This window comes from Balaenoptera musculus, chromosome 1 (assembly GCF_009873245.2).
Source record: "Balaenoptera musculus isolate JJ_BM4_2016_0621 chromosome 1, mBalMus1.pri.v3, whole genome shotgun sequence".
In the NCBI taxonomy this organism is placed as follows: domain Eukaryota; kingdom Metazoa; phylum Chordata; class Mammalia; order Artiodactyla; family Balaenopteridae; genus Balaenoptera; species Balaenoptera musculus.
The window spans coordinates 109,258,333-109,280,251 of record NC_045785.1 but is presented as its reverse complement, the minus strand read 5'-3'; the positions used below and the strand labels follow the sequence as shown (position 1 = coordinate 109,280,251).

At 41.4% G+C, this 21,919-nt stretch overlaps 1 protein-coding gene across 6 annotated transcripts in view; it reads right to left on the bottom strand.

Annotated features, from left to right (window-relative positions):
• Positions 1-21,919, bottom strand: part of PIP5K1A (phosphatidylinositol-4-phosphate 5-kinase type 1 alpha) — a 36,861-nt gene extending 14,942 nt beyond the window's left edge. For 3 of the 6 annotated variants that reach the window (XM_036836603.1, XM_036836624.1, XM_036836643.1), the window contains exons 1-4: positions 21,374-21,848; positions 12,510-12,548; positions 5,815-5,846; positions 3,831-3,911 (exon numbers count right to left, since the gene is read on the bottom strand). In XM_036836603.1, coding sequence (XP_036692498.1) covers positions 3,831-3,911; positions 5,815-5,846; positions 12,510-12,548; positions 21,374-21,455 — 234 coding nt within the window. In that variant the 5' untranslated portion in view covers positions 21,456-21,848. Of the gene's footprint in view, positions 1-3,830; positions 3,912-5,814; positions 5,847-12,509; positions 12,549-21,373 lie in introns of all 6 variants that reach the window. The other 3 variants (XM_036836634.1, XM_036836613.1, XM_036836651.1) reach the window with 3 other exon arrangements.

Below are 21,919 nucleotides of genomic sequence, written 5' to 3'. Positions count from 1 at the left end.
GAACACCGGAGAGCAAATGCCTTTCTAGTAGTTCAGACTGAACTGGGGCAATCCAGTTTCCCCATCCCCACGCTCTACATGGCAGTTAAGCCTGCAAAGATTGGAAGAGCATGAAGATACAGAGTAGCAAAGTGGGGACTCTCTAAACAAGGTGTTCCCTCCTATCCACATCTATATCTGGAAGATACATTGTACTGAGAGAACAAGCCTAGGTCTCACTCCAAAGGTTCCTGCCCCCAGAGTATATGGAGTCCTCCAAACATTTTATTCATCTGATACAGAATGTAACTAAAATTAACTGATACTCTGATTCACTGCCTAGCTACTGAAGCTCAGTTCTCTCAGGCAAGGCCTGACTGGCGTTCCAAGGACAACTGAGTGGCAAAAAAAGCTCCTAACTGAAGAAGAAAGCCTGAAAGATTCAAATTATTTCTGAGAGAAGTATTTAGATTTAAAATTACCATACTATGGTCAAAACACAAATATAAGAGCCCCACTCTTACAACCCAGGATTTCAATGTCATGGTAAAATGTCGTATTATCTAGTTCTGTGCTGTCCAATATAGTAGCTACTAGCCACACTCGGCTATTTAATTTTAAGTTAAAGTTAATTTAATTTAAAAATCATTTCTTCAGTCTTACTAGCCACATTCAGGTATGATTAGTGGCTATCACACTGGATAACACAGATATAGCACATTTCAATCACTGTAGAAAGTTCTATTGGACAATTTTGTTCTAAGTGATTTCCCTTATCCCCAAACCTCACCAAATATTACTTGTATCAATATTCTACCTAGTCCTCATTGGGCATTAAAGTTATAACTAGGGACTTCCCTGGTGGTCCAGTGGTTAAGAATCCGCCTTCCAATGCAGGGGATGCAGGTTCGATTCCTGGTCGGGGAACTGAGATCCCACATGCCATGGGGCAACTAAGCCCGTGCACTCTGAAGCCCATGTGCCACAACTAGAGAGAAGCCCGTGAGCCGCAACGAAGTGCCCGCACACCACAACGAAAGATACCGTGTGCCACAGCGAAACCCGATGCAGCCAAATAAATAAATATTTTTTAAAAGAAGAATAGGGATTTCCCTGGTGGCACACTGGCTGAGAATCCACCTGCCAATGCAGGGGACACGGGTTTGAGCCCTGGTCCAGGAAGATTCCACGTGCCGTGAAACAACTAAGCCCATGCACCACAACTACTGAGCCCGCGCACCACAACTACTGAAGCCCACACGCCTTGAGCCTGTGCTCTGCCACAAGAGAAGCCACTGCAGTGAGAAGCCCGCACACTGCAACGAAGAGTAGCCCCTGCTTACCACAGCTAGAGAAAGCCCATGCACAGCAACGAAGACCCAACACGGCCAAAAAAAAAAAAAAGTTTAACACTTTAAAATAAACTTAAAAAAAAATTAAAAAATAAGAATATTTTTAAAAAATAAATAAAATTATAACAAATTTTTTAAGTGCTTGCCTCTCCAATTAGACTAGAAACTCATCTTTCTGTCTCAGTGTTCAGCATATAAAAAGAGCTCAATAAATGTCTGTTTAATTGACATGGGCCTCAGAGCCCATTCCCAGGGAGAGTCAGGTCCCTGACTGAGAATGAGTCAGTCCACCTCTATCACTTTGGACAATGCAATAAAGACAGAGAACAAACACAAGAAAAATTTACATGGGCCAGACAAGGTATAGATGCCAAATAGGAGGTTGAACACTGTACCCCAGGAAACCTAAGCATCTCCAATTAGTCCAGAACTGGGGAATTGGGTCACTCCAGGATGCTTCTCTCCTGTTTTCTCTTCACCAGTTCAATTTTCTCTTCTTGGCTATTACTACTATCTTTCCAATCCATTTGATATCTCTAGCTCAAAATCCGGTGTTCTAGGCCCTATTCACCAACTGAAACTACAATCTTAAAAAAAACAACCCCATGGACTTCCCTGGTGGTCCAGTGGGTAAGACTCCATGCTCCTAATGCAGGGGGCCCGGGTTCGATCCCTGGGCGGGGAACTAGATCCCTCATGCATGCCACAACTGAGAGTCCACATGCCGCAACTAAGAGCCTGCATGCCACAACTAAGAGCCAGCATGTCACAATTAAGAGTCCACATGCCACAACTAAGAGTCCACATGCCACAACTAAGAGTCCACATGCCGCAACTAAGAAACCCACAAGCTGCAACTAAAGATCCTGCATGCTGCAATGAAGACTCTGCATGCCACAACTAAGACCCAGCACAGACAAAAAAAATAAAACCAAAACAAAATATACACACACACAAAGAAAAATTCTTGACCTGCTGTCTATCTCTGTATCACCAAGCTGAATGGGATCCAGCCTTCACTTTATGTACATCCAGCACAAGAGACATGGTTCCCTAAAGCTAGGTAAGAACGGCCTTGGGGGCTTATTACATGTTTATATCTAACAGGAAAACACAATTTCTTCAGCTCAGTGAAAAAGCATCCAACACCAGATTTGTTCATTAAGAACATTCTCATTTAAACACATATACAGGGACTTCCTTGGTGGCACAGTGGATAAGAATCCGCCTGCCAATGCAGGGTACACGGGTTCGAGCCCTGGTCCGGGAAGATCCCACATGCCGCGGAGCAACTAAGCCCGTGCGCCACAACTACTGAGCCTGCGCTCTAGAGCCCAGGAGCCACAACTACTGAGCCCACGTGCCACAACTACTGAAGCCTGCGTGCCTAGAGCCCATGCTCCACAACAAGAGAAGCCACCACAATGAGAAGTCCATGCACCGCAATGAAGAGTAGCCCCCTGCTTGCTGCAACTAGAGAAAGCTGGCGAGCAGCAACAAAGACCCAACTCAGCCAAAAACAAAAACAAAAACAAAAACAAACAAAACGAAAAACACATATACAGGGCTTCCCTGGTGGCACAGTGGTTAAGAATCTGCCTGCCAATGCAGGGGACACGGGTTAGAGCCCTGGTCCGGGAATATCCCACATACTGTAGAGCAACTAAGCCCGTGCGCCACAACTACTGAGCCTGTGCTCTAGAGCCCATGAGCCACAACTACTGAGCCCGTGCGCCACAACTACTGAAGCCTGCGCGTCTAAATCCCGTGTTCCGCAACAAGAGAAACCACCGCAATAAGAAGCCCGCGCACCGCAACGAAGAGTAGCTCCCACTCGTCACAACTAGAGAAAGCCCGCGCACAGCAACGAAGAGCCAACGCAGCCAAAGATTAAATAAATAAATAAATAAATTTATAAAACAAAACAAAACCCATATATACAGATGGGAAATTATTGACCCTTTGTGAAGTAAATTCTAAAGTTCAAGTTGCAGGGCTTCCCTAGTGGCACAGTGGTTGGGAATCCGCCTGCCAATGCAGGGGACACGGGTTCGAGCCCTGGTCTGGAAGGATCCCACATGCCGTGGAGCAACTGTGCCCATGTGCCATGGCTACCGAGCCTGTGCTCTGGAGTCGCGAGCTACAGCTACTGAGCTGCGTACCACAACTGCTGGGGCCATGCGCCTGGAGCCCATGCTCCACAGCAGGAGAGGCCACCGCAGTGAGAGGCCCACGCGCCGCAGCGAAGAGTGGTCCCCGCTCGCCGCAACTAGGGAAAGCCCGCGCGCAGCAACGAAGACCCAACACAGCCAAAAATAAATAAAAATAAAATAAACAAATTAAATTTATAAAAAATAAATAAATAAAGTTCAAGTTGTATGATGGCTATTGTGCAAAGGTTTAGCATATGAAGAAATGGGATGGAATGTGGAGAATAATATCAAGGAGACAGAACTATCCCTTCCTGGAGTAAGATGAATGGGTTTCACCCAGACACACCTTTTTATATGTTGTCTCTCCTGAGGAATCAACACCTCGGTGTCCTATTTTCTTCATGGACATGCTAGAGGCATAAGGCACCTAGAATAAGAAGAGTCAAGATTAGTACATGATTCCCATGTAACACACCAAACAGCTATCACGATGGTAAATCAAAAAAAAACAAAACATGCAACACACCCTTTTTAGGTTAAGAACATTTTATAAAATCTTCAGAAGATCCCTCCCATGCAAACACACAGCTATAGTGTTGCTCCCCAAAGAACTAAACTGACTAAAAGAACACGAAGAAAACTCCAAAGGACACATATTTCACCTTTGGTCCTCAGAAAGATGACACAGAAAATTAAAATGATTATCATTAAAGAAAAGCAGAAACAGGAGAAGTAAGCAATAGCAGCCCCAGAAAAAATGAAAGACCCTCAGTTTACAAAAGCAAGACAGAAGCAGAGCTCCACAGATCCAGCTTCCTTTCAGAAACTACTACCCCTCTAATATTCAACCCGACCTGAACACTATTTGTTCAAACTGAATTCACCAGCAGAAATGATCTAGCCACTGGCAAATGCAAGTACTGCAAGCCCAAGTATTAAAAGGCTGTGGCAATAAGATGAATCCTCTAAGATAAGGGCCTCAGTGCCTCAAAGAGATTCCTGAGAATGTGGTATGGCTTTGTTTTCTACTCGCATACATCACAGCATCTGAAAAAAGGAAGAAGTAAAACCAGTGGAGCAGAGGCTAGAAGGCTATTCTCCACAGCCAAGATGCCAGCACAACAGACATGAAGGTATTCTTCATGATGTCGATACTCAAGTTAACAAGCCAGAAGGCAAAAAGACTACTGAAAATAGCATGCTACCATCTTAAAGCCTGATGATATTTAAGTTCTACTCTTCTTGCTAAGACCCTCAGTGCCAGAAAACCCTCAGTATATAACCTGACAGATCTTGGAAGATGTTCTGAGAAAAAAGCCTAAAATCCTACGCCAAAATGGTCCGCACTCTGAGGCCCCGTCACAAAACCCAGGAGAGATGCAAGAAGTAAAAAGAGGAATGGGAAATACTCTGTGGGAAGAAAATTAAGCAAATACAAGATACTCTGCACAAAAGAGAAAAACTTAGAATATCAACAGCTTCAGTACGGTTAAAAGAAGTTCGCCACATTCACTGAAGCTACGCAATCAGGAGGTGTTAACAGCAAAACAAGAGAATGAGCTTTAGTGTCAGACTGGCTTTGAACCCTAACCTTATTAATTACAGGACCTTGGGCAAGCTATAGAACCTCTGATCTTCACTTTTTCATCTATAAAACATGGATAACAACAGTACCTACACTCATAGAGGCTCTCTGCAGGATTAAATAAGAATACCTATAAAGAGCATTTAGGTACTTCACTCTTTGGTACATTAAAAAAAAGCTCAGGGGCTTCCCTGGTGGCGCAGTGGTTGGGAGTCCGCCTGCCAACGCAGGGGTCAAGCCCTGGTCCAGGAAGATCCTGCGTGCCGTGGAGCAACTGGGCCCGTGCGCCACAACTTCTGAGTCTGCCCTCTGGAGCCCGTGAGCCACAACTGCTGAGCCTGCGTGCTGCAACTGCTGAGGCCTGCGCGCCTGGAGCCCGTGCTCCACGACAGGAGAGGCCACCACATTGAGAAGCCCGCGCACTGCAGCAAGAAGTAGCCCCCACTCACCGCAACCAGAGAAAGCCTGCGTGCAGCAACGAAGACCCAACAGATCCAAAAATAAATAAATAAAATAAATAAATTAAAAACATTAAAAAAAGAGCTCAGTAAATCTGAGCTATTATTAATATTCATAATAAACTGTGACAAAAGTAGAGTTGTATAATTACTAGCCTACCAAAGAGATGTGAGAACCCTACCTAGATTCCAAGACCCAAGTAGGGGGAAAATAAGGATGTTATAAACAGGTATCCTTCTATTCCAGAATTAAGGTTTTAGAACCATTGTATCAATATAAAACTCACCTCAGATGCCATGGGTCTCTTGATTCCAGATGCTGTGAAAAAAAAATAAACAAACACAACCATAAGTGTATACACACACTCACATGATCTCTATCAAGCACACTGAAACAATCAGGATTTGAGTCACACTAAACCTGACAATGAGCTCCTGCCTCTTGCTCATTGATACCATATCCTTTTCGATAGGGATTTTAAACGTCCCTTCTTTTTCCTCCTCCATACTCACAGAGCCCTTATGCATATTCCGTTCTCATTCTAGTCCTTTTTCTTACACAAGTGTTCATATTTTCTCTAGGAAATATATCTGTTCTTGATACATTTAACCATCAGAGCCAGAGGGTCTCATGTGATACCATGGCTGAAAGAGAAAGGGTGTAAGAGATACCTAAGACTTATTGGACAGCCTGGGCTTGATTAATAATTTTTCCTGTAGAGCTAAAAGGGTAGGTACTCTTAGAGCATATCTATGGTGCTTTATACTTCTACTAATTATTTCAGAAAAAAGGTAAAGAGTTGGTCTATGGAAGCTTTATTTACAGTAGCCAAGATATGGAAGCAACCTTAAGTGTCCATCAACAGATGAATGGATAAAGCAGCTGTGGTGTGTTTGTGTGTGTGTGTGTGTGTGTGTATACACATACATATTTATGCAAATGGAATATTACTCAGTCATAGAAAAGAATGAAATTCTGCCATCTGCAACAACGTGGATGTCCCTAGAGGGTATTATGCTTAGTGAAATAAGTCAGAGAAAAACAAATACTCTATGTTATCACTTATATGTGGAATCTAAAAAATAAAACAGATGAATGTATATAACAAAACAGAAACAGACTCACAGATATAGAAAACTAGTGGTTACCAGTGGGGAGGGAAAAGGGGGGAGGGACAAGCTAGGGGTAGGGGATTAAGAGACACAAACTACTGTGTATAAAATAAATAAGCAACAAGGATATATTGTACAGCACAGTGAAATATAGCCATTATTGTGTAATAACTTTAAATGGAGTATCATCTATAAAAATATTGAATAACTACATTGTACATCTAAAACTAATATATTATTATAAATCAACTATTCTTCAATTTTTAAAAAAAGTTGATCTATGGAGATGAGGAGGCTAAGGATGGGAAAATGCAATGTCAAAAAAATGGAAAAGCATAGAGTACAGGCAGAACCTGATTCTACATCCTTCCATCCTCATCTTGATTGCTGCTGTAAAAGCAACAGGAATTGGTTGGTGTGTACTTACTAAATATATAATCAGTGGAGATGTGTAAGATAAGTGTGTAGTTAAATCTCATAAATATTATGACTTTTATCCATTTAAATGCAGAAGATTTCAAGAATAAGTATGTTTAGAAAGTGACTAAAAGACCATTATCTATAGAAAAATACTCTAAAAGGTTAAATCAATTCTTAAGGGTCTGCGATCCCTATAACTTTCATCCATGATCACATTGGAAACACGGAGACAGAACTTTTCTCTCCTTCATATTGAAGAATGTTGGCCTTTTTTCTTCAAAGACTACTGATATATTACTTTGATCTAGTTCTAAAGAATTCAAAATGAATAAAGATTAGCCATATTAAAGAAAATTAAAAAGAAGAATCCAATTCGGACGAATCCTCAATAATACCTGAGTAGGAAGACCCCAGTTCTGGTCCATATGTAAGGTTTAATGGTAAAACAGCAGCAGAGACAAGATGGGCTTAAAGGGCAATCAGGTAAAGCTCTAATTACTATTGTTTAAGACCAACGATCAAGGGCCCTAAGAATTTCAGAATATAGCTGGGCTCAGAGGAGAGATTGTGGTAGACCCTAGTAGTACAAAGGCCACAGACTAAGCATTTCTGGTACCAAAAAGCAGAGCAGCAAATTTCCTTCCCCATAGTGAGTCAGAGTAGCAAAATTATGGGGAACAGATGGTTTTCATTCCTCTTCTCAAAAAAGGAGGTAAGGGAAATGTCATCTAGCTGTTAGGAACATGTGCTGCATAAAATGGCCCAGAAAATTAGAAAAACAGCAGAGCCCAATAATCTATGCTTTTTGCAGGATGCTTCATCTTCAGTCAGGTCAAGTTCAGGTAGGTGAAAGACCATTTTAGAACTGGAACCCTAAGCTAAAGCTTCCAAGGAACAATAAGCCAGGACGAGTCAGATTTATGATTAAAACTGTTACTGACTTAAAACCTTTTAGACAAGAGCCAACATGCTGAGCTATTTAAAAATCAGAAGACCTGGGTTCAAATCCCTGTTACATCAGGTAAACTGTTCTCTATATTTAACTAAAAAAAGAGGAACCATATTAGAAGGTTTATGTAAAGATTAGATAAGACAAACTAAATCAGGGACTTCCCTGGTGGTCCAGTGGTTTAAAATCCGTCTTGCAATGCAGGGATGCTGGTTCAATCCCTGGTCAAGGAACTAAGATCCCACATGCCATGGGGCAACTAAGCCCGTGTGCTGCGACTACTGAGCCCCCACGCTCTGGAGCCAGGGTGCCACAACTAGAGAGAAGCCCACGTGCTGCAATGAAAGATCCTGCGTGCTGCAACTAAGACCCACCCAACACAGCCCAAAAAAAGATAAACTAAATCAAAGTACTTCATGGACTACAACGTGCTATACAAATATGTTGTCATATGTGAATTTTTTTTTTAAAGAAACCACAGACAGTGCAAGATGGTTTCTTTTTTTTTTAATTTTTTTAAAATTTATTTTATTTATTTAGGCTGTGTTGGGTCTTCGTTACTGCATGCAGGCTTTCTCTCGTTGCAGCGAGCAGGGGCTACTCTTTGTCGTGGTGTACATGCTTCTCTTTGTGGTGGCTTCCCGTGTTACGGAGCACAGGCTCTAAGCACGCAGGCTTCAGTAGTTGTGGCACACGGGCTCAGTAGTTGTAGCTTGCGGGCTCTAGAGCGCAGGCTCAGTAGTTGTGGCGCACGGGCTTAGTTGCTCCGCAGCATGTGGGATCTTCCTGGACCAGGGATCGAACACGTGTCCCCTGCACTGGCGGGCAGATTCTTAACCACTGCGCCACCAGGGAAGCCCCATATGTGATTTCTAATGCAAGAGTAAAGCTGGGCCCCCAGGAAGGTTTAATGTTCAATTACCTAGACCTTCATGAAATTCTAATTAGCACCTCAAAGTTCTTGGCTCCTCCCCAAACCCTCAGCCTCCGCCTCCCCCCAACATAACCTGTGCAAGTGTACAGGCAACTGTAGAATTAGTAAGTCTCAATAAGGAAATCAGTATGCTTTCAGTTGAGAAGACAACACTGATTCTGGACTCCTTGGTCAGTACCTGGCTTATCCCTTCCTCTTTTACCCCAGAGGAAGGGGTTTGGAGAGAGCTGGCAGAACCAAGAGCCAACATCCAGTCCTAGGCTGACAGTCTCTCCTAGAACATAACCTCTTCTGCATGCAAGGAGTCACTGGACCAAGTTAAACAATGGAGAAAAAAAAGCAGGTAAGTGATTTCAAGGCAGAGAGTAGGTCTGGGGCTTTCTTACTCCCTAAAAAGTTCTACTTTGCTACCTTTCCTAGTTTTATCACACAAACACATAGCTCTAGGGCTGCTACCCTCTTACAAAGTACCCAGAATGAGGGTGGGAGGACTTCACTCAGTGGAATATGGTGCCCATTACTTAGCTATCTGCAACTGCAAAGCTTGGATTAATCCCAAGAACACTATAGCTGAAGCAGTTGGATGGATATTGGGGTCTAAATAATAATAGTCAGAACAAGTAACACGGGGAGGAGAATCAGGACCCAAGACTTACTCTCTTCCTTGTCTGAAGTTTTGCCTCTAGGGCACAGGTCAGAGCTCCAACCTCCCAAAGAAGAATGGACAGGAATAGAAAAGTATCTAGAGAATTTTATCAATGTTGCTGTAACACCCAGCTTGTTCCAGAAGAAACCCAATGAAGAGCAGAGTGATATTTCAGGGAAGCAGGTACCATCTGCTAAGGCTTGACCATTTGGCCCAAGGCTCTGCCAATGAGAAACTGCCTACTGAGACTGAAGAGTCACCAGCACTGTACCTGTTCATCTCATAATCAAGCTTTCTCTTCAGAAGGAAGAGGAGGAGCAGAAACAGAGGAAGAGGTGGGAGGAGGACAGAGGGGGGAGAAGTGAGGAAAAAAAAGAGAGAAAAGAAAAGAATACCAACTCAGCATGGCAACACCCGGCTTAGCAATGCCATCCAGCCAATGTTTAAGGAAAACGAGTGTCACCTTTATGGATAAGACTAGAATGTTATTCAACAGAAAGTTTGTTTTTTAGCATCTGTGTGAAAAATGATCTCTGATAAGTATATACTATCATCTTATAATCCCCATATCCACGATCCATATGTATCATCCTCTTTTTGGGTGGGGAAACTGAGTATAGGGCAGAGTTCCAATGTTAAATTTCCTCTTCCTCAGGGAAAAACGTTTCCATAGTTTGTTTCCTTCATGACTATGTAACTCCTACTTATTAACAGGCCCTAGACCAAGAAGCATTCTAAACAACCAGCTAATGTTGCTCTACTGGAAGCAAAAAATAAAGCCATGACAAACAGGCTGCATCAGAAAAATAATGGCTCAAATAACTTAATTCTGAGTGGCTCAATAGAGGATATAGAGCTAACCATGGTGATTTCAAGCCCTAGTTCCTCTGCAGAAAGATGGAAATGTAAAAGACCTAGAGGACATTATCAAGGATCAAGGTACAAAACTGTACTCAATTACATATTTACTAAAAAAAGACTGACTTGTTGTTCACCAAAAATATTAATAAATAAAAGACCTAGAGGAGCAAGGGTGTACTAACTTTGGGAATTTTAAAAAAATTCTGACCGGAGCAGGTTCAATCTGGCTGAAATTTATAGCTATTAAATGAAAGTTGATTTTTAAATAGAACAAGTTGAGAACTTAGTTCCTTCAGCCACATATGAACCTACTTGCCCATTTTCAAGCAAATAAATCAATAACAATTTATATTAAGAAAAAAATCATTCAGCAAGGGCCTTTGAAATTTTAATCTAATCTTATTTATAAGTAAAAGTACAGAGCATAAGGGATGTGCTCAAAATCACAGAGCAAAGGCAGTGACAGAGCCAGAACTGGAATCCATATTCCTAAGCCCCAGTTCAACTCTCTTTCTTCTAAACTATCTTTTGTTTTCAATTTCCTGGCCACTTGGAGTCTAGGTAGGACAAGAAACCAAGGGAACTAGAATACTTTTACAAACTAAATAAATCTCAGAATTGCTAATGGACAATATGAACATATATTTTCTTCCCTTGAGGTATTTCCTTCCCTTCCATTTTCACTGATAAGAGGATTAAGAGCAGAGACCTCCTCCTTCAGTTCCTCTCAATGAAATGAATAACAACACTCTGTTCCTCCAGCAACAGTCATCAATGTCACTGGCAAAAACAGCAGGAAAGTATCTTTCATTTCTTTTAGTGAGATTATCCTTGTTCTGAATCAGACAATGCCAGTATTCTAGAGGAGCAGAAGCTATCTTTCAAGTCTGATACTTGAAAGAGCAGTTTCACAGATGTTAAGTTCCTCACTAGCAGTAGAAAGTACCTTTTTGTCTTTGTAATAAGACATGAACAACTTTAACAGAGAGAGAGAGAGAAAAAAAAAGTTTTTAATTCATCTCAGATTGGAGTTTTCTTTTTGGTGTAAGTGGAACCATGTCTTGCTCTGATTAAAAGCATAAGGGTTACAATCATTGGATTTGCAACGACAAAAAGAGGGCATCTGATGGGCACTCTTGTGTCAGTGATCTTGGAATTGACTGCAGAATCAGTTACCAATCCTTGGCAAAAATCCACATTAACTTCTAAAATATTTTCTTAAAGAATGATCAATAACTCCACATATTATGCACGGAGGAGCTCAGAATTTGGTTGCTTTTTTAAGACAGCTAAAGTCAGAAGGGGAAGTTCCCTTCTGCACTATTCTTTTGTTGAACAACAAATATTTAATCTGGTTTAAAGTCAAGTTAGCTCACAAACAGACTTTCAGATTAGTGAGAGAGCAATAAGGTATAGTGGGTAGGAATGTGGGCTCTGAAACCAGAACACCTAGGTTGGCTAGATTTGAATACTAGATCTACCATTTACAACTAGGTAACTTTGGACAAGTTGGTTAAAATGCTCTAGGCCTTGGTTACCTCATCCATAAAATGGACATATAATAACATGTATTTCATAGGGTTGTTATGAGAATTAAATAAGTCCTGTATAGCACCTAACATGTAATAAATGCTCTATAAATACTAGCAATTATTACTACTATCATTGTGAATTATGAAACCCCATCTACAGGATGGGAAAGGTCAGGGGAAATGAGAGGTACAACAGAAAGGGAAAAGAAAAAGACTCATTTACTGAAACAAAAGGAAATGGAGTTATGGGAAGACTTCGAGGGAGACAAAAGATAGTGAACTGATTCATTTCATACTGTGGAACTGTGAGAAAAGAAGTTTCTGTGTTAAGACAGCATCTTTTTTGGAGAGGACAGAGGGGAATGGGAGCTAAAGTGAAATAATGCTTGCAAGACATCCACAGCCTTCTCAGAAGGCCATGCACTACTACTAAAAAAAAGTCTGCAATTGTTATGGGGAAGAGGAGTTGGCTGCTAGTAACTGCAAGGAGCTCATGCTTCTTCAGCACAAATACACATCAGTTCTACCTCTCTTACGGTTGACCCCACAGCACAGAAAGTTGAAACCTAAATGAGGAAAAACAGAAAATTATCACTTACTTCTGGGGTTCTACCTGCTTAACAGCAGAATAAGCACATTTAAAAAAATACAAAAACAAAAACAAAACACACAACAACTCTAAAGTTTAAAATTATGAACAGGACCTGACCTGATGACCCCCAGTACCATACTGTGAAATGTTAGATGATTTTCTGCAGTTCTAGGTAAATGTCAAAAAAAAAGAGACAGAAGGAGAAGCTCAGGCAGAAAAATTCCAGGAAGAAAAAAAAAAAGAAAAAAGAAAAATTCCAGGAGTGATCACAAAACTTGTAACCCAAACAATTTCACACTGGAGTGATTTCAGATTGGCAAAAAAATTCCAGGTATAAAGCTCCTTGCATGCAGGCTTCTATCCTTTTAAAAAAGACTGTGTATACATTTTACTTGACTGTCTTCCACTTGTGACAGCAATTTGGTAATATCTAGCAAAAAGCCTTAAAAACAAATATGTACCATTTGTCCCACAAGTGGGAATTTATCCTAAGGAAATAATTAGTCAAGTGGACAAAGACATATATACAAAGATATTTATTGTAGCACTGTACATAATAACTATAATTGGGTAGATATAATGGGAAAGGATCTAAATGAACAATATAGGTGACATAAGTTGTAGTGCAGTCATAAAATGGACTAGTATACAACCATTATTTTTATGTGTAGGATAAAATCCATTATTTTTATGGATAGGATGTCACAGTAAATTGTTGAATGGAAAAAGGTAAAAAATTACATAATGCAATATTTTTCTAAAACACTTACCTATAAAGTCACATGTATTTATACACATAGAAAAGGTCCAAAAGATTATATACCAGAATGTTAAAATATGACTATACTGGATAGTGGGATTAAGTTGATATTGTAAGTTTAAGTTTCTATTTTTCCTTATCTATATAAATTTTCTGTAACAAATAATTAGATAATTTAACAATTAAAGGAAAGAGATACACACGGATGGCTTTATTATCTTTCTCTGTTTTATAACCATTTTTCCCAGTAAACTAGTGCTCAACAGTCCCACACATACAGACCACCATCAATCCCCTCCCCACACATTAACTCAAGCTCATTACAACATATTATGCTGCTGCAGAGATAGAGGAAAAATGTGAAAAGATGTCTAGAAACCTGCTGACAACTCCAAGCTACAAATAAGCATGAATCCTATACACTCCCTCCCATTCTTTATTATTACTTTGAGATGCCTATACAACCTGAAACAAACCTGTATCAGCACATATAAGAGGTTCCCTCTGAAGAATTTACCTTTCATATCCTTCAGAATATCAATTTTCTCCTATAAAACAGGTATACCTAATTTCAGCAGATCTCCTGGATACTTGAAAAATAAAGATCTAGCCTCAAAATTATCAAAATTAGCTGAGAAATCTTTAATGTTACTAAAATAATTTCACAACAGCTGAACTAGCCAAGTCAAGTGCCTAAGTGGAAACAACCCAATCAATTCCTGCTAAAATACAAATTTGAATCATCATACCATGTCACAGAAAATTTTTCTGAGTAACTCTGTACTGGTCTCAAGGAAGCACTCCATTTTGGTCCTTGGCCCCACCCTAAATTGTGTTTGTGATGAAAAAGGTAACCGAAGGCCTTAAAAGAGGAGATAATTGAAACAAAGATATTTTCAGACAGTAAATAGCTCCAAAATATGAGTTGTTGTTCCCCTCCCCCCCCCTGCTCTCAGTGTGTGGAACAAAACAGAGTTGGCCTTAATACCAGAGCCTCTCCCAGTGCTTTCAGAGCAGAAGCATTTCCGTCGGAGATGAGATGACATCATCTACCAGATGAGAAACTAAGAGGCAGTCTGTGACTGACTTCAATGTTTGAAGTACTCATATAATTTTGGGAGGCTAGAAGTTGGCCAGATGTGCATTCCTCAGACGAGTTTTGCCTGAACAGGTCATAGAGAAGCAATTCCAGAGACCTACCAATACTACTACAAAAATGTGTCAATAATTCTTATATAAAGCAGAAAGAGACAAGCAGACTTTTTGGAAGCAAAATGCTAATTCTTAGAGGGTCTCCTGGTTGATAATATTGAGAGCCAGAGATTTCAAAAGGAAAAAAAAAAAAGCAAAAGCAAAAACCTGCACAAAATACAAGTCATCAGCCCAGCTGTTTGCTGGACTATCTCAAACAAGTTCTCTGGTCCTCTTTAACTTGAAATACTGAATTTTAATTATACCACTGCATGTAGGAGGCATAATATGATATCCAAATGAAAATACTCACAAATATGTCTGAAGTGTCAGCCTACCTAATGAGAAGTACTGCTGAGCACACAGCTCTAAGAGATAGTGTTAAAAGGAAAAAAAGAAAAGGCACTATTACTATGCCCTCAATAAGAACTAAACCAAGCCAATTAAGAAAACCAAGCCACATCTTAGAGAAGAGCTAAATTTTATTTCCTAGCAGGTGTCAATTTTTCCTAAGGATCTTCTAGAAAAAATGAGAAAGGCAAGGATGCCTTAGAAACAAAAGCTCAAAAGCAGTTTGATCTACCAGTTCTGGGGTCAGCTGAGAGCCAACCTGGCTCAGCTAAGAGCCAACTAAGTAAGTAGCAAGGAATGAGCCGCAAATTTACTAAGACCCATCTTGACAACATACAGATTTTATGCAAAGTCTTTGCCACTATTAACAATGTCTTTGAATCTCACTTTCCTAATTTGGAAAATGAGAGGGTTAAATTAAAATATCTCTACATTTCCCTCTAGTGATAATTTTTTTTTTTAAATTTATTTATCTTTGGCTGCATTGGGTCTTCGTTGCTGCGTGCAGGCTTTCTCTAGTTGTGGTGAGCGGGGGCTGCTCTTCGTTGTGGTGCGTGGGCTTCGCATTGCAGTGCTTGTTGCAGAGCACGGGCTCTAGGTGCACAGGCTTCAGTAGTTGTGGCACACAGGCTCAGTAGTTGGGGCTCGCGGGCTCTAGAGCGCAGGCTCAGTAGTTGTGGCACACGGGCTTAGTTGCTCCATGGCACGTGGGATCTTCCCAGACCAGGGCTAGAACCCGTGTCCCCTGCATTGGCAGGCGGATTCTTAACCACTGCGCCACCAGGGAAGCCCTAGTGATAAATTTTTGCTTCTAGTTCTATAAGCCAAATTTCACGGTTCTCAGGCCTCAAATATGTATCTCTTAGCAGCAAAATTTTGGTTGAAATTTGTGAAAAAAATCTGAGTCCTTCTTTAAAAGACCTGAGTCTCCTGGATAAGCCAACCCACAGCCAAGAAGCAGTTGAGATTTCTGGCAGATCACCACCTCCCAATTCTATTTCCAAACCTGGTTCTAACTATCTTGAAAAAAAGCAGTGGATATTGCTGGCTTAGAATGTACATATTTGAGCCAAGAAAGTAACTTAAATGATATCATAATGAGCATAAATTACCTCAACAATGCACTTCAATCACCTCCCAGACACTAATGCAAGAAACTAAGAGATATGGCCAAGTTACTTCTCTGCCATCCCTTTTATACAGGTTCTTGTCAATGACAACTTGGAGTTTACCAGGGATGTTTACCTACACTGTGCACAGAAAAGTTAATATACTCTAAGCTATTTATATATCCCTAAAATAAAAAAAAAAACCTCTTCCCATTCTCTTCCTGTAACTTCCCTTTGCCCACTCCCCATCAACATTACTGATCCTTTGGGATAGTGCTTACTCTTGGTTAACTCCATATTGCTCAGTTTAGTATACAAGGCAAATAATAAGATATATGGAACTCCCTACAAGGAATCTGCCCTTCTCGCTTTTTACCAGTCTTCTTCAGACTCCAACAATAAGGTGACTTTTTGGGAATCAGATATTTAAAAATTAATACATATTGTATACAGCCATTATAAGCAAACAGACTAATTTCACAGGAGGCAAAAGAAAAATGATCAATAACAAAGTTTAAAAAGATGGAGGAGTTGAGGGAAAAAAGTTCACTTCAAACAAAAAAACAGTAAAAGAAACAACAGAAGCTCATAGAAGATATGAATGAAACAGAACCAACACATATGTAGAAACTAAACAATGTTCTCTTTTGATAGGAAAGGGTGGAGAAGTGAAGCGCAACAGGGGAAATGAACTAGGAAGGGGTTTCCTCTAGGAAACACCATCAGTCCAAACACTCTCTCTCTGAGACTGAATGATGGGCTGGGGTTTGGAACACAGAGAAACAGAGATTCTCTCTGCCGAGCTATCAGAAACAGCATACTTCCTGAAGCATACCTGTATCCTTGATCAAGAGGATACACCCAGTAAAAAGAAGAGAGAAGAAACTGACAACTGTGGTCTTTTTGCTTTCTTCATGTCAAGTAAGAATATCCCAAAATTCTAGGAAAGAAAATATCCAGCTTAAAGGACAAAATACTCCCCCACACTTTCCTTCTCCCCAGTTTTGAATGTGGCCTGGTGTTATCGCTGTTGTTCACTTCACAGGCTATAGTTTCCATTATTTATTATCAAAGAAAAATAGACTGATAAAATATTTAACAGCTAGTAGCTAGCACATATTTAAGCAAAGTTATTAATCAGAACAGTTTTATATCAAACCAGAACAGCACACAGAAATTATCAAACAAAACATAATATGTATTTTGATATTCAAAGCTAACTTATAAGTACACATAACCAATTAATATCAGATATTGGATACCTAATAAGTCTATATAATTATACTTGACAGTGGGCTTGAGCAGCCATGGCAGAAATAAATGGATAATTAAAAACAATGACATTCTAATGTCAGTTTTGCAGCAGAATCTACCAAGGGGACAAAAGAAAAAAGGAGGGGGTAGGTGGGTGTAAACCCTCTGCGGAGAAAGCAAAAAGAAAAATCTCTCCCTACTTAGAAAATACCAATCAAAACGAAACCTGGTGATATTCCGCCTACATGGCATTCTGTTCTATCTTTACATTTCCAAATTTCAGTTTCTCACTCCAATAAAGTGGCGTAAGTTGCTTTATTTTTCACTAGTATGGAAGAATTGAAGGGAAAGAGATCAGTCTACAAATGGCCTACACTGTACCAAAGAACACAGACAAAAAACCCCTACCATTTGGAGTTATCAGATTACAGCATACATTTACTGGTGGAGCTCAGCTGGGAAGAACAAAGCCACCAGAATCAAGGACTGATAAGACTGGCTCTACTACAAAAGTTCCAAGCAAAAATCTTCTCTCCTGTGTCTTCCAGGATCTCCCTCAGTAGTTAAGGGAAAGTCAGAAAAGGAGCTGTAAAAGTTACCTCCAAATCATTTGTGCTCATGATAAAACCATTTGGTGATGTGTGACAATTTCAGAAATGTTCTGGTCTGAAGCAAAAGGAGCTATAGGTTCATGATCTTCTAAGGTTTCAAGTGCTTTTTCTTAGGGGAGTCACACATGATTTTATCACACAGCTCTTATTTCAGGGGAGCAAAGGACACCTCAACGCTCTAACTTTACTTTTTAACTCCTCCACTAACTTCAAATCAAGTCTCCAAAACAAAAACTCTTGACTCCCTTCCTGGTGGTAAAAAGGGGACTCAGTGGCTGAATTTCAAACTCTTGACGGACTAGTCAAACTGCAGACAGGGGGCTCTCTTACACTGGTGTGACAAATGGTCACACTGTCAACAGCACCTTATCAGGGCTGATTTTATTTTTTAAGTGGTGCCACTGTCCAAATAATGAGGATAGGAGGTAAAGGAAGAGAAGGAATACATTTCCTTTAACACATGAAACAGCTGACAGCAAACTGCATCACCTTTTCTTAACCAAAGTTTAAGAACAAGCACATGATAATGGCTGCTGTAAACTGATATTCATTTATAATTGCCTCCCTCCCACAAATCCAAACATGGTAATTACTCCACTGGGAAAAGATCTCTCAGACATCTCTCAGAGTGAATGCTTTGCTCTACCTTCTGTATTTCACTCGTCAGCAGCTTAAAAGACCAGCTCTCGCTTAATGGTGAAATAATAGAGACAGAGGTTTAATACTGGCAGGGAACAACTTTCCTAAATTACCTGCCCTTCCTAATTTGAATGCCAAAAGATTTTGAGCCTCCAAAGGTTATGAGTGACTTATCTAAAACATCAATTTGTCCCTGAATCCTGACATTCTTATTCTGTATCCACTTTCAACACTGCCAGAGAATCTTGCCTTTAGGATTTCAGTTTCATCAATATTTGAGTTCAGCTAAACACCTAAGTACAGTAACTTGGTTTTAGGATGATTAAAACACAAACACACACAGTCCTACCTTGAATTTCTACAAAGCTAGCCTTTAACAATTTAGGAAATCATAAACCATTCTTTATTCCTGCCAATGTCTTAATTCCCCTGGTACCATCCCGACAGAGCACCACTCCCCTCCAATCACAAATAAAACACATTCTCAGCAGCCTTTTTTGCATCAGAATCAAACATCTTATCCTCTTCAAAAACATATCCTTGAAATGAAATATTCTATTAAATTAAATTCAGTAAGCCAAAACCTAAGTGAGCATGCAGATACACCAAAAAGTCAACACTGCATATCCGCACACGATAATCCCATGTTTTCAGAAATATTTATGAGAATTTTTCTTAATTTCTTAATCCATTTCAGTATTTGCCAAAGAAGCAGAAAAGGAGGGTGTTAAGAAACAAAAGTAAAAAAAGGAATCTAAGCTATTTATTTTTAGTCATTTTTATATCTTGACTTCACATATGAACACAGTAGAGCCAAGGAGCTGTAAAGTCCACTAAAATCTAATATTTGATTTTCTGGTGAAAACACAATAGCAAAAAACACTTATTCAATCTGAATTACATCCTGCTAGTCCTCGGATCTGGCAGGAAATATAAAAACATACAAAAATATCAAATAGTGACATCTAAAATAGATAGTAGGACTTCCCTGGTGGCGCAGTGATTAAGAATCCGCCTGACAATGCAGGGGACACGGGTTCGAGCCCTGGTCCGGGAAGATCCCACATGCCGCGGAGCAACTAAGCCCGTGCGCCACAACTACTGAGCCTGCGCTCTAGAGCCCGCGACCCACAACTACTGAAGCCTGTGCGCCTAGAGATCGTGCTCCGCAACAAGAGAAGCCACCGCAATGAGAAGCCCGCGCATTGCCAACGAAGAGTAGCCCCCGCTCGCCGTAACTAGAGAAAGCCCGCGCGCAGCAACAAAGACCCAAGGCAGCCGAAAATAAAAAATAAATTAATTAAAAAAAAAAAAAAGATCAACCTGGTTTCTAATTCCTGATTTGATAGTTAAGTCTGTTTAATGACTGTACACAACAATTCTTCTTTCAGCAGTGGGGGAGGGGGAGAAGAGGCTTTAAATTGAGGAGCTACTGTATTAAAAACACTGTCATTTTAACTTTATTCTTCTTCACATTTAGAATGCAACATGAGTTGTTCTGGCCTGCTAATCCTTTATAGGAAAGGTAAAAATCACCTCTCAAGAAATTAAAAATAGATGTACATAAATAAAACTGCAGTTTGGAAAAAGATATTTGTGACCAAATATTTGCTCATCTGAACTGGAATATGAAAGGTGGAACCCTCTATTTAGTCAACTCAAAATGGGAAGGATGCAATCCCAGGCCTAAGGAAATGTCAATGTCTCAGGTAAAGCATCCATCATCTGGCAGCCTCTCCTGTTCACAGTGTAGAGGCAACAGTCACTGTGGAACCCCAGACATTTCTGATGGAAGCTCTAGAACAGTTTCTGACTCAAACTACCCCCCCTACCCCCCCCCCACACAAACCCCAACACCACACATTTTCCCTCCTACACACAATCTGTTGCTTTTCTTGTGGGCTCCTCAGCCCTCCCTCAATCTTCAATAGTTTCTAACCACTTTGAGCTATATTCCCTGGCTCCCTTCTCCAAGTGCCAATGTAGTGCCTAATCATTCCTCCAGTCCATCTCCTATTATGCAATATTCGCCACAGCACTGAGAGCCACCCCCACCCCATCCTTCTCAGGCCTAATTCCCAGCATCACCTCCCTCAACCTTTACTGCAATTCGAGACGCCATCGTTCCGCCTTCTCCATCTGTTTTCAGGGTCTTTTAGCCCTGATTTTCCACATTCCTCAGGTTTTCTTCAAAACCTCCCATTCCTTCCCAAAGTTGGGCAGTCTAGAGATGGGAGTCTCCAAAGGAGAATGTTTGATAAAATGTGTACGTGTATCTGTGCGAGCGCACGCGTGTTTGCGGGCGGGGGGCACGAAGTGAGAAGGAATGACGCATTAGGGGAAAGCTCTGACGAAAAAGACGGCTCCAATAACTCCCACCCCCAACAAAATCCACAATTCCCTAACTCCCCAGCAATGGAAAGCGTCCCATAACGCTTCCATACCTTTTAAGTCCCATGGCTTCTCTTCCACAGTTTCATCCAATTAATCCCGCAATCAACTTGGTTTCTACCTGCCTCTCACACTACGTAATTCCTCCCTACTTATGAAGCCTCCATTTACTCTACTCCCTTCGGTTCCCTTTCTGTTGCCTTCCTACCCCCACCGTCAATCTCCATCCCTTCCTAACCCTACTCCTTCAAAGCCCTCAACCCGGTCTCCTCGAAGCCAGCCAATGTTCCTGACAGCTTCCCTTTTCTCAGTCAAATCCATCCGTTCCTCACACTCCCCCCGCCAGCTCAGAAAGCTAGGAAAGCCTAGTCCTCTGTCCTCCTTACCGGCAACGACTCGGACATCCCCAACAACAGGTGCCCTTCCTGGGTCTCGCTCTTCCTCCCATCGCACAGCTGTCAACAGCCCCCAGCCCACGCTCCGCCCTGATTACCTGAAGACGAGGTGCAGGGAGGGACCCCGGAATCCGCGGATGAAAACCCGACCGCCGACGACCCAGAAGAGGCCGACGCCATCTTGGCAGCCCCCTCCCCCTCAGCGGCCTCGCTCCCTTTCAATCCTCTTCCTCTTCTCCGAGTCGAATCTTCCCCACGTCTCTTCACAGAACCCGCGTTCTGCGGGCCACCTCCCCGCCCCCTCTCTCAGATACGTCGCGCCTGCTCCGGGACCAACTCAGGGCCGCACCATTCGGCGGGCATGGGGGAGAACTCTCGTCTCGCACCCTCTCCGCAACTTTAACCGCTTTCCGCGGGAGCTACTTTCCCCTTTCACAACAGAGGAAGCTCAAGCCAGCTGCCGGGACCCCGCGTCCGGACCAAACCACACCTAAAAGAACAGGGTGGGGAGTGAGAAGTCCCAGCGGAGCGAATGCCCCGTCCCCCTCCTCCCTAGCCACAGCCTGTTTATCGCCCAACCCCACCGCTCCACTCCCGGTGGCCAAGACAATCCAGGCATCGCGCATGCGCCCAACCTTCTCCGC